The sequence below is a fragment of the Ambystoma mexicanum genome, chromosome 11 (genome assembly GCF_040938575.1).
Source record: "Ambystoma mexicanum isolate Mex_15411 chromosome 11, UKY_AmexF1_1, whole genome shotgun sequence".
In the NCBI taxonomy this organism is placed as follows: domain Eukaryota; kingdom Metazoa; phylum Chordata; class Amphibia; order Caudata; family Ambystomatidae; genus Ambystoma; species Ambystoma mexicanum.
Genome location: NC_090934.1, coordinates 801,837,245 through 801,850,832, shown reverse-complemented (window position 1 = coordinate 801,850,832; position 13,588 = coordinate 801,837,245). Strand labels below are relative to the sequence as shown.

Here is a 13,588-nt window from a genome sequence, read left to right as displayed (position 1 = left end):
TCCATGAATTCCAATTTCGACCCCTGCATCATTGTGATCAAACGCTGTGCAACAGGGGACACATAGTTAAGGTGACCTTGTCTCCGATTGCTGAATTTCAGGGGTTTGGTTGCATTAAATCTGATCACCTTAACTCTTTATTTTATACGTTTTCTTTCTCCCCATAAAGGTTTTGTTGCAATGTACTTTTCCTGTTAAATGTTATCACCTTACCTCTCTCCTAACCAAAGTTGTTTCACTGAATTTCAAGGGTTTTGCCATACCTTAGTTTCCTCTGGGCCCACTAGCCATGGCTTTCAGCCGTGGCCACTGTACATGTTGCACCATTATGTTTCTTTGGGTCCCACTCGCTATGGCCAGTGACCTCGGGTTTCAGCCATCACCATTGTACATGTTGCACCAATAGGTTTCTTTGAGGTCCACTAGCCATGGCCTTTGGCCGTGGACACTGAACATAGTGCACCAATAGGTTTCTTTGGGGCCCACTAACCATGACATTTGGCACAGAGATCCACTGACCCCTGCCTAGAAGATGTGATCACTGCAGGTGTAACATTACTTTTTTTCTCACTTTCTCCCCATTCCACAGCAGGTTTCCCCTGATAATGGCAATGAACTACATTTCCAGCAGGTTTGAATTACCCATGCCTGCAGTATTCCCCCGATAATGCATGAAAAGCCAAAACTCTTCCCTGTCTTCACAGGCACTCACCAAGTGCCTCTCTCCTGTTTCAATGCCCCCCCCCTTCCCACGCCCCTCTATTGCTTTTTTTCACCCTGTCTCTCTCCTGGCCATTACCCTCTCCAGGATTCCTAATTGCTGGGAGCTATTTAGGTCCTGGTTATGCCCAAGTGCAGCCTGGGTACCTTGAAACCAACAGCTACTTTTGACTACAGAGGCATATTGTGCTAAATAAACCTTGCTATGTGATATTAACTATGGAGGTTTGGGAATGTAAAAAAACACACCTTAGGGACATTTAAAGCATATTGGAAAATATAAAAAGGACGAGTTTGCTTATTACAGAAAGTTAGATTTGCTGTGCACTATGTACTAGCTCCTGGTTCCCCAATGGTAGTTTTTGCTTAAAGGGTTAGGCTTGATACTCAGGAGCAGATTTTTGCTTCTGGTCAACAAAATAAATGTCGATCCCAGCCCTACCACGGTTTGGTTCGTGTGACACCTTTTCTTCTATGAGGTGGACTTTATTGAAATGCGAGTGCTGCACTTCAGGGGTTTTGTTGCATTAAATCTGATCACCTTAACTCTCTTAACAAATGGTTTTTCCCTGAATTTCAAGGGTTTTGCTATACCTTAGTTTCCTCTGGGCCCACAAGCCATGGCTTTTGGCCGTGGCCACTGTACATGTTGTACCAATATTTTTCTTTTGGATCCACTAGCCATGGCCTTCATCCATGGCCAGTGGCCACGGCCGAACATGTTGCATACTTTCTTGAAGTCTCACTAGCCATGGACGTCGGCCAGATCCTCTGTATGTGTTGCACCAATATCTTTCTTTTAGGTCCACTTTTAGGGCCACTGGCCATGTCACACCATTAATTTGTTGACCCATGCCCAATAGATGTAGGCACTACAAATGTCAAACCTTTTTTTTTTCGAACTCCTTATTCCCGCGATCATTTCACAGTAATCATTTCCAAAAGCAGAAATTCCTGAGGTAGAGTAGTGGTTCGTCAATTCCCACAATAACGGGTAAAAATTGCTCATAATTAAAAAGTTTCCCATATTCACAAAGACGTTCAACATGGGTCAACCTTCTTTTTTCCAGGTCCCCTCACTCCACTAAATTATTTCCCTCCCTAACCCTCTCCCATTATCCACATACTCCTTGTGCATTTTCTTTCTGAGCGCGCCTTGCAGGTGCGCCCTTGTAATCTTGTGAGATTCACACTTATCTCCCCTGATAAACCGAAAATGTTCTACTCATAACTGGCTCCCCGACTCACCCAAAAATCTACAACTTCACATGGTGGCTTCTTTCCCACTACCGATCTCTAGCCTGATGTGATTGCTATTGCTATTTATATAGCAGATAAGGCCAAGCCATCTAAGCGCTGTCGTTCAAAACAATCAGCGTTCTCATGGGAGTGACTACATAAACAAAAGAGTTTTGAGTCTTTCTAATGTTGAGAACATTATTCCACTCTGTAAGGTTGTATGGACAGACTTTTTGTTTGTAAAATATCAGTCAAATCCTTTCTGCAAGTCAAAGGTTAATGGCAATTCAATTTTCGGGTTTACTATGGAACTAGATACACAGCTTCACTATAGTGCGGCAGTCGCTGCACTATAGTATATACATACACATATCCAGTGACACAGGTCCTCGGGCAGAACCAAATTCTTCTGCAAATGTATTTAGATATATACAAATTATCTACAGACTGAATAATACCTGGGAACTAAGAATATTATGTCATACTGTTTACATCTGATCTAACATTGGATAACTGAGAGCTGCGTTAAAATAAAATGGACATCTCTTTCTGGGAAAGACTGAACGATTTACCGTTGCTAAAATAGCCTATAAGCCTTGGTTCGCTTAGTCATGCCACAATACAGTAAGTTAACAACCAGGTGTTTCAAATCAATCCAGATCTCTATTTTGTTATACAGGTCAATGTTTTGGTGTAGAGCATGGATTTCCAGTTCTGCATTCTTTGAACAATGCATCCACCCTTTCAAACTAAACACTGAAAGGGATTGTACAGAGCCCTGGTTATGGCTCCTCTGATCTATTACAAAATAATCTACAACACCCTTCTAAACATACTCTCGGGCATATTACAGATAATCTAGAACTAGGTCTAGAACTCAACCTGCAGAAATGGCATCACATAAATCTGGTACTCAAAGCTCTGCACTGGTTCCCTATGGAATCCAGGATCAAGATAGAAAACGTCTGCTTCATTCACAATGCACACTGGTGTAAGGACCCAAAGTATCCCCAGTAAATATTCCATCATTACATTCTGACTAGATCGCTAGACTCAACTAGCTAGAGCCCCCACAGATGCTTAAGCACAAAGCAGATCACAAAAGTACTTAGTCACAGACTCTGGAATGCTCTCGAACCTAACCTGAGAACATAATCTAATCACCTGCAATTCAGAAACAGAACTTTTCAAGCAGGCCTTTGATTGGCCGCTATATCCTTGAGACAATTTGACTAAAAAAGCTGGTTAGAGGACCCTTCTGTGCATCAGGCTGGACTCTAGGGTTCCTTTTTACCAGGACAGTGTAATACATTTTCAGTCTAAATGCCAAAATGTGATTTGTAGTGTGGTACAAAACCCTGAAACAACCCATAATTGGACCCCCCAAATAACATGTCATAATATATGCACCCAACAACCAAATCCCTTTCCATCATCAGCATGGACAGAGAAGCCTGCCTAATGGCACAGAATGCCTCCACCATATGTTATACTGAATAAAGGAGAGTAAAACATAAAAAATGCTGCTGGACAACACATTTCACTTGTCCCCAAACTCACTGAGATTCCTCAAAGACCCATTCATAAAAATGGGACCTTTGGCATAATTCTAAATTCTGAAGGTTTCTTCTTTCACTAAGGTAATTAACAATGTCATTAAGTGATCCACAAGTTGAACATTCTCCACAAGATACTACCCTACTACAAATGAACCACCTGACAAAACCTAGGGTTGTTAGTCATGGCATGTCTGGATACAGCAGAGGTATCATAAGAACAAGTTAATTTAAAATGTGTCAAAACAGCAGTAAGCATGTGCCTTAGCATAGAGAGACAATACCATAGCAAGCCACTACATCGATTACAGTGGGTCATGTTCCAAGTCTGGAGTGCACAGCACAAAGCCTTTTTGGAAAAGGGCATGTTCACCTGCAAAACGTAGCTTATGAGTTAACTACACAAAAAACAAAGAAATTTCCTCTCCAAACAACCATTTGGCATTTAAGTCATAGTAAATGTATAAACCCAGAACCGTATGATGCCCCCGCCACATGGCTTACCCAAAAAAGTTCCAGGCAAGTTTGTGGAGTGGATTTTCAGGATTTTCAGAGGGTGCAGAACACCCTTTAGTTTGTGCTATTAGGTGATGCTTTAGCATCATTTATTATCCAAATCCATTGGCATAGAGGTACAGATGGGATAGAGCTGGGATGTGAGGAGTGGCACAAAACGTGTGTGTGTTTCTTGCCTTTTTATACACCCACTGAGCGTTCATGACCTACAAATCCCTATGGTCAATTCTATGGTCAATTCCCACCCATTATGTACAACCTCCCTAGCCAAAGCACACCTTCCTGGGATCTCTTTGAGCCAGCTCTTTTGTACAGTCACATCTAACTTCCTGCTGCCATTGCTATTTCTGTGCAGCCTTCTACAATGTAATGATAGCTTTAAATCAGCTTGACCAAGTTCCCCTTCAGCCACTTGATTTATAAACAATCACAATTTTCTTTCACCACTGAATTCCTGTTAAAAACAAGCATTGATAAAAGGCAGAGGTTTTGGCTTGTGTTTAGGTATTAAATAGAAAATTGACAGGCACTCCCATTGTGTCCCTAGTTGTTCGCACCATTTGCCAGCTGTTGGCATCTAATGGCCAGGGAGTACCGTCAATGCTTGTTTTCATATAGTATTTGTCTTTGAACAATACGGAAAGGTCTTCCTGCTTTGTGAACATTTTCACAGCTGCCAATAACTGCTCTACAATATTTTTATTGTTAATTAACACTTATTATCCATTAAAACACATACATGCATAACACTTATTGTAGAGACATATGTACAACAGACATATTAAAATCTATTCTTACTTGCGAGTTGCGAGATAAAACTGACAAAAATTAATGTTTGAATTAACCCCAGCCCCCAGTAATAAAACCACTGATAAACATCATAATAACTGTTCAAATTAAGTAAAAAAGGTTACCACGCACAGAAAACCATTAAGGTGCCATAAAAGACAAAGGCAACTGGTGGGGGGGTGGAACTGAAGTTCAGGGCTGGAAAGTTAACTCACAAAATCAAAAAACGTTTTGCTATGTAGTTTGTCTACAAACGTTTAGCAATATTCGGGTGAGGGAGATAAGTGTCAGGGTAGTTGCTGTTGGAAATATCACGAGGCAGCCGTGACTTGGTCTGGTGGGTGGGCGCTGATAGATCCTGGTTTAAGTTGTTGGAATCATGTTCATTATTTTCTCCCAGAATTGTATTGTTCTGAAAATAAGTGGAAAAGAATGTTCGCTTGTGATCTGTTCCCATCTTTCAGACTGGTCATAGTTGACATGTTCTTTCGGGTGCATCTCTGCAAAGATTTCTCGTGTTTCAGATAGAGAGGTACATTCCATGAAAAGGTGGTAGAGTGTTTCAGGTGCGGTGTTATTTTAGCAGAATCTGCAGTGCCTTTCCTGCAGGGAAATTTTGTAAGGTACTACAAAATCAATTAAAACATCCAAACCTCATGGGAAAACAATCTGCACTTTATAACACCCAGGCCGCAAATATAGACCTTCATGAATAAATCTGTTATTCTTTCGCTATCATCTTTTTAGAATTCTTCTAGAGGTCTCCAAACGTACTTGTAACTGTGTCCGACAGAATCGTACCATCTCACATGGGCAACACAATTTGTGTTCTTCCATTTGAAGGTAATCACCCTAAACGCCAATGTTACAAGGATTCAAAATATCACTGGTTGAGTTGAACAGCAATATCCCTATTCTTTAAAATCATGGCATTCAAATGCAGAGCAGTTTTGCTCAATGAGATGCACTTCACTTGTTAAGAGCAATAAAAGCTAATATTTCTCAGAAAGAAACACATTTCCACTCCCAGCATCTTTAGAAAGAATATCCTCCCAGTAGACTAATTTTAAATCACTGCAATGCTCAACCTAGGAATCCCAACACATTTTGTATTGTTGATATTTTTATAAGTAGTTCCTAGTGAACGTACCTAAAACCTGTTTGTATTCAAGTATATATAAGAAGATTTTGTTTTCTTCAAATTTGCATTCAGATCCTTTTGAAAGTGGTCGGAAAAGAGAAGAAGGATCAAAAAGTGATATCAAGGTCCCATACTTGATGAACAGATCGCATTGTGTTAAAAGTACTATTTGAAATAGTTGCAATAAGGTTAAAGGTGGAGCCAGGGAGAACATGTTTGATCTTGTTTAGGCCTTGTAGAAGTGTAGTGGAATGCAGCAGTATAGCTGATACTTCTCTGGTTTGTCACAGGGAGCCCTACTGGCATGTAAGATTAGAGGAATGACAAGTGAGAAGCAAAGTTGGGCATTTACGGGATACATTTTAATCTTGCACAAACGATACATTTTAATCTTGCACTAACGATACATTTTAATCTTGCACTGTTTGAGATAACTAGGAACGTGTGAGAACTAGCCACATTATGCAACACATGTATACAAACATTGATTATGCTGAATATATCGATGTGTCTTATAACGCCAAGCAGACACATGCTTCTTTTATAACATCAATTGTGTCGCAAGATAAATCATTTAAATCTTGCACTTTTATTATGCAATGTGAACATAATATTTGTTCTTACTTGACCCAAAATCTTCATCCATGTCTTCTTCATCTGTGTCCAAATCCTCTGCATCACCCTCCTCACTTTCTGCATCTTCCTCATCATCTTCATCAATCCATTTCCCGGGAAGCAAGCCAGCTGCATCATAGGAATTACATAGGGGACCCACAATGTGGGTGATGAAAGATTCTTGAAGTTTGGCAAGTTGAGGTGAGGAGCGGTCCATAAAGGGGCTAACAGGTAAACCAAGCTTTGCTTCTTCATCCCCCTACAAATGTGTAATAAAAGATTAATTCAACTTTATCAATTAAAAAAAGTGTTGCTAGGACAATTCAGCTTTAGGTGCACATCTTTATAGTCACAATAATTACATTGCTCATGAGTACAATGCAACAATACATTGGACATATGCTTGGAAAATATGGTGGCAGTTAAATGCTTGACTAAGAATAATGGAGATTACCTTGAAAATGATCATTTGCAAAGTGGCTGTGACTTTTGATGTACTTATCAATGTAAAAGGCAAAAGATATCAATTAGTCAAGCATAGGAAGCACAACAGATTGGTGTGGCATCCTGGACCCAATACTGGGCAGGGTATCTATGGTGCCATCCCAAGGTTCTAGGAATCCTGAAACCTGGTGGGAAGAGGGGGGGGGGTCCTTTGGGTGTCAGTTGGCCTGAAGGGATCCAGGATAGATGATGTGCATTGCAGAAAGGTGAACAGTTTCTTTAGCTGCTCTCCACCTTGCTCATTTTCTTTGTGGGTCCCACACATGTGGCTGTGAGGATGGGATTCAACCCTACCTAAGGTCCAAGTAGTTTACTACCCTCATTAGAAGAACTGTGTAGTTCGTTTTTAGTGTTAGATGTGAATGAGTTAGCTAAACCAGTCATTGCCATCACTATCACCATGAATCACCCTGTTACTCACCCTTCCCTCACAAACCAACATCAGTGCAGGACATGATTAAAATCAAGTTTTCGTTGAACTGCAAATGGTATTCATTAGAAACTGTATTAATGAATTACTAGTCAAAGTCATAAATGAGGCAGGCTTAAGTGGCATTGCAATATAGGCAACACAGTTCAGACATTAACAAATCCATCTCTCCTACTATTTAATAGATGGGGGTTGTTTTGTTTGAAACAGACTCGACTATACAACGTTGAGCAGAAATAACAAAACATTTGTTAGCTTACTTTAAGACTGAGTCATTTTCAGAATAAAAAACAAACAGTTTAAAATCGGCCGATCGAATTGTGCATTGTTGATTTTCCAGTAGATATTCAAGATGCATTTTTTAGAACTTTCAGACAAAGGCTGTGAGTCAAATTGTATTCCTGGCATAACCCATTTTAAAGAGGAAATCAGTGTTAATGTGTCAATAAGTCCATGCGTCACATTTATATTGAAAACAGAAGTGACGATAATGGCATTTTAAGATCACTTTTATATTTGCAGTTAACTCACAAGTGCAGCGAGCGGGTGGCTCATAAGTGCAGAGAGAAGGGGCTGTAGTGTTGCCGATGCAGACCATTAAGTGCTCGGGCGCCCAGAGGCATTGCGAGGGCAACCGGACATGCAGGAGCCTGGGCCCGAGTGGAGAGGGTGACCACGTGACCAGTACTATCATGACGGTGTCACCAGAAATATTAGCTTTCGAAAATAAAATACTAAGAGAGGTTAATTATCTGTTTAATACAAGGAATCACCATGCAGATTATTTAACTACGGCCGAAAGAACAGCATTGAAACATCTAGAAGACAATCCATCATTCCTAACAAAAACCAGCTGATAAGGCGGTGGAATTGTCCCATGGGACACCTTATTTCATAAAACAGAGATTAAAAGACAGCTTGAGGATAAGAAATTCTACAGGATTCTCGGGAACAATCCCACGACCAGAATTGCTGAGGAGATATCTAATCTTATGGACCATGCTTTAAATGAAGGATGGATTGACCAGGAAGAAAGATCATTCCGGATCAAGCACAATCCGATGACTCCAGCTTTCTATTGCTTACCTAAAATGCACAAACATGCACAGATACCGCCTGGAAGACCAATTGTTTCTGCAATCGGTTAATTACTTGAACCGTTATCTATCTATGCAGATATTTTCTTGAGACCCTTTGTCTTCAAGATACGTTCCTACATACAAGATACTACATCTATGATCAACATCTTACATCTCTTGTCTATTAACTCAGAAGATATACTTGTGACATTAGATATTGAATCTTTGTATACCAGCATACCTCAACGTACATGCATCTAAATAATGCATCAATACTTGGAAAAAAAGAGAGGATCGGACAGTACTTTAGGATTTTATTGCCGAATGCATTAGACTGGTACTTAATCACATTTCTTTTATGTGTGATGATATTTACTGTCAACAATTACATGGGCCTAGTATGGGGGCCACTTTTGCTCCAGACATGGCAAATTTGCTTATGGATAATTGCAACCTCCATTCATTATATTCCGATACTAATCCATTCCTTGGCCAGATAAAATCCTGGCATCGTTATATAGACGATGTTTTTATGTTGTGGAGTGGTAATGCTGAAACATTGTTCACCTTTCTTGCGTGGTTGAATTCACAAGAACCATCTATTAAGTTCACAATGACAACAAATAAAGATAACATCGCTTTTCTAGACCTCAAAATATATAGGTCTACAAACAAACTTGGTACCAATCTGTATAAAAAACCTACAGACAAGAACGCTCTCTTATTATTTAGCAGTTTCCATCCACAGAGTTTACGTGAAAATGTACCTTATGGTCAATTTTTGCGCATCAGACGTAACTGTAGCCAAATAGATTATAAAGCGAACAGTAAAGAACTGAGTCTGAAACACAAAAACATGGTTACCCGCCTCATACCATTAGAAGGTCGATGAAATGGGCCGTAACACTAACAGAGAAATGTGTCTGACTAAGCAAAATAAGACGATTGAAGAAAAGAAAAAAAAATCACATGTGTGACGTCCTTTTCCCCAATAAGCAACAATCTGAGAAGAGCTATCCTAAAACATTGGAGGATCGTTCAAACAGAAGATTTTAAGTTGAACACACCCAGGTTTGCTTTCAAAAGAATGCCCAACCTGAAAAACAGGCTAGTACACACCTATGCAGTCCAAAAAGATAAACAGCCGTCACAAACAACTTTATGGCATTTACCACCAGTGATACGCCACTTCAAATGTGGCCACTGCTCAGTGTGTCACCTTACTGCAATATAAAAACAGTCGATCTCGAGGGCCGAAGATGGCATTTGAAAACATTTACAACCTGCTTGACGAAATGGGCCATATACAGGATTAGATGCCTGTGTGGACTGCTGTATATTTGGAAAACCAAGAGACCGATTAGACAGAGGATATTTGAGCATCGATCATGTGTCAAAAACTGGGTGGCTGATAAGCCCCTAGTCGCACATTTTAAAGAGGCTAAGCATAGGCATGAAGACATCTACTGGTTTGTCATTCAAACTATCACATTTCACCCCGTGGTGGAGATAGAGACCTATCATTGAAAAAAATTGAACAGAATGGATCTTTGATTTAGACTCAGTTAAATCTGGGTTAAATATTTCTATCGAGTGGAATTTATTCATCCACTAATGACCTAATGATACCTAATAAGGCAGCGAGCTGTTGGTAGCCACCCAGGAATAAGATCCACCCTAAAGTATCAGTGACTAATGAAGTGGTTGATTTGTGAAAAATGAAACATACATTTCATGTATGTTCACATTTTCAACTATACCACTTAAATTTTTGGAAATAATTTCCTGAAAGCCTGGCAAACCCTTTGACATATACCTGTATGATTAAACACAATAACGATATGGTATTTCTCAACTTGAGCAATTACTACATCCGTGCAGGGACTTGAATGCACACACAAGCAGTTTATGGAAATATCTTTAGCATGCAATAAATGCATATCATTTTGAAGTGCAAAGTTAAAATAAAATCGCAAGCACTGCTACGATGCAATGCTGCTAAGTTAATGAGAGATGAACAGTGCAGATAGTCAGTGGGAACCCAAGATGGCGCTAAACTATCCCGGCCCCAAAGCAAAAGTAGCATGGCTATACCTAAGTCACATGGCGAACGTGGATATGAATAAATAGCAACTGGTTACCCGCGGCTGACCTTTTGCAGCTGTTTAAGCTTGAAAAACTGATCGCGAGGAACACAAAACATCTAGAAAACTAGTAACACTGCTGCTGTAGTAAGATGTATATCTGTTCACAGCATCCAAGCGCGTTTAAAGTAAGACCTGCACTGAATGAACATGTGTTCTGCTTTTCGTTGCATTTAGATACTTCCAGTGCGTTTTATATTCAGTGACAGTATGGCACACCGCGTATAAGAAAAAAAGGAAAAAAAGAAAGACAACTGCCAAAATCGGCATGCCACTCATTCTTTGACTAAAAGACTGACAGGTACTTGTGTAGTGTTCCTGTGGACCACCTTGTCTACAAGGCCTCTCATGCTTCGCTTTCAAATACGAATAAGTGGAGGCGGGAAACAGGGTACAACACGTCTTTATTTTATCAGCATACAACTGTAACTGCTTACGCAACTTCCCACTTCAAACTCCTCCCCTTACCACTGCCCCGCGTTGTCCTCCACATGACAGGAGCGGATGACATCACACCCCCCCCCCCCGATACTAAACATGCAGCCTGGGTTCAGTTAATTTCTTTGATGAGCCTGTGCAGCTTTTTCCGAGTTCTTTGAGGTCGCAGGTCTGTCTGTTCCATGTGCCTTGGTGTCGTCCAGGGTGGTGCCTCATTGCTGGAGTCTTCCTCGTCTCCTTCATAGGGTGTGTCCCGTTTGTGGGGTCCAATGAAATCGGGTCGACAACTGGTACGATTCTGGGCATCCGTTTGAAATGTGAGGAGTTTCTTGTTGTGGTCTTTCGGTCACCCTCCGCAGTGATGAGAGATCCCTTCACTTCAGCGATGGTGAGTGGTTCTTCATTGAACACGGTCATGTTCTTGCGGCCTTGGGGCTGCTTCACGATGACATCACCGGGATCTAGGTCATTTCCTTTGGCTCGCCTTTTCTCATCTGCTGCTCTTTTCATGTCAGCTTTCCTTTGTGCATCTTGTTCTCTCATTTCTTGATCGCCCTTGAATCTGTCTTCTTCTGACGTTAGGTGAGGGAGGCGAGTTCTTATGTTTCTTCCAAACATCACTTCAGAAGGTGTCTTCCCTGTGGTGCAGTGCGGGGTGTTTCTGTAGTCTCGCATCAGCTGACACAGTAGCTTTTCCACGGGTTCCCCGGTGAGCTGTCCAATTGGGGTTGTGCACTTGATGTTGCTCATGAACCGTTCTACGGTGCCGTTTGCTTTGGGCCACAGAGGTGTTATTTTGCGATGGTGAAATCCCATGTATTCTGAGAATGTTTTGAAGTCCTGCCCTGTGAATGGGGGTCCGTTATCTGTTTTTACAACTTTGGGGATGCTGTAGGTGGCAAACATTCTGTCTAGCACAGGAATGGCGTTGTACGCCCAAGTGGATGGCACAATCTGCATGTCTGGGAAACTTGAGTATTCATCGACCTCCACTAGGATGTGTTCTCCTCTTTCGAGTGGCCCAAAGTAGTCCACCGCGATTGCCCCCCATGCCCCTTCAGGTAGTGCTGTCATGCACAGGGGCTCCGGTCTGGTGTGCATGTTTATGACAGTACAGGTGGGGCAGTTTTTGACCAGTTCTTCCACTTTGGTGTTGAGATGAGGGAACCACAGTTTCTGCCTCAACATCCTTTTAGTGGAGCCAAAAGGATGTTGAGAAAGTAGTGATGCGTTGGGAAAGAGGTGCCAGGTAGTTGTTGAAGAGCTATTGAAAGAGGTTAGACCCCTGGGGAACACCACAAGTAGAGAGATAGAAGAGAGGAAAGACCCCAGTTGGACGTAAGAGGGTCAGTGAAAAAGATGGTCAACCAGGCCAGGGCCTTATCAGTAATACCAAGGTTGTCCCGGAGACAATTGAGCAGGATGACATGATTGACCGTGTCAAAAGCAGAGGATAGATCAAGGAGAATGAGGGCAGAAGGGAGGTTAGAGTCAGAATTGGAGAGCAAGTCTTCACGGGTGTTCAGGAGAGCAGTTTCTGTGCTTCCGGCAGCTCTGAAGCCAGACTGGTTGTTAGGGAGGCAACCAACAGATTCAATATGTAGATTAAGCTGAGAGATGGCCAGCTTTTCCAAGAGTTTGCCCAGGAAAGGAGTGATGGGAGATCGGGAGATAGTTAGGTGGAGAGGAAGGATCAGCCGAGGGCTTCTTTAGAAGGGGGTGCACAAGAGAGTGCTTAAGGGGTGAGGGGAAGTTCCAGTGGCAAAGGAGTGATTGCAGAAATCGGCCAAGGCTGAAGTAAGGGTGCCAATGTGGTCCTTGAGCAAGGGAGAACCTGCTTTGTTGAGACTTTCATAGAGATCGGACTTGTCTAGAAACATTGTCAAGGGTGAACAGGGGAAAGGAGGAGAAAGGAGGAGGAGGAGAGACGGCCTCAGGCGGGCCAAGAGTGTTAGAGGAGGAGGAAAAGGGAGTTAGAGGAAGAAAGGGTGGACAGGATGTCCTGAGTTTTAGTAGTGAAATGAGAGGCCAAGGCATTGCAGATGACTGGGGGGGGACAGGAGAGGTACAGACAGCAGCAGGATTGGCCAGCTCCTTGCAGATTTTTAAGAGTTCGGCCGAGTTTTTAGATGCTGCAGAGACGTGGGCTTGGACGTAGGCTCTCTTCTTAGTGAGGACAGAGTCTGTACTGCCTTTGGAGCAGGCGGCAGGCCAGTTTGTCAGGGGTGCACCCGAGGCCCTCCACTTCCTCTCTGCTGCCCTACACTTGCGTTTAAGGGTGGCAAGGTCAGAATCGTACCAAGAGTTGCACTTGGATTTGGGCTTCAAGCGGATCCTCATGACAGGGGCAAGGACATCCAGAGTGTTAGAGATAGAGAGATGAAGGTTAAAAAGGGCTGTGTCAGGGTATGAGTCAG

The 13,588-nt window shown here is 42.0% G+C and overlaps 1 protein-coding gene across 1 annotated transcript in view; it reads right to left on the bottom strand.

Annotated features, from left to right (window-relative positions):
- The window catches only part of PDE3B (phosphodiesterase 3B), a 2,257,139-nt gene that overhangs the window by 70,713 nt on the left and 2,172,838 nt on the right, over positions 1-13,588 (bottom strand). Inside the window, exon 15 of the mRNA XM_069623736.1 lies at positions 6,586-6,835. Within this exon, the coding sequence (XP_069479837.1) occupies positions 6,586-6,835 (250 nt within the window). The remainder of the gene's footprint in view (positions 1-6,585; positions 6,836-13,588) is intronic.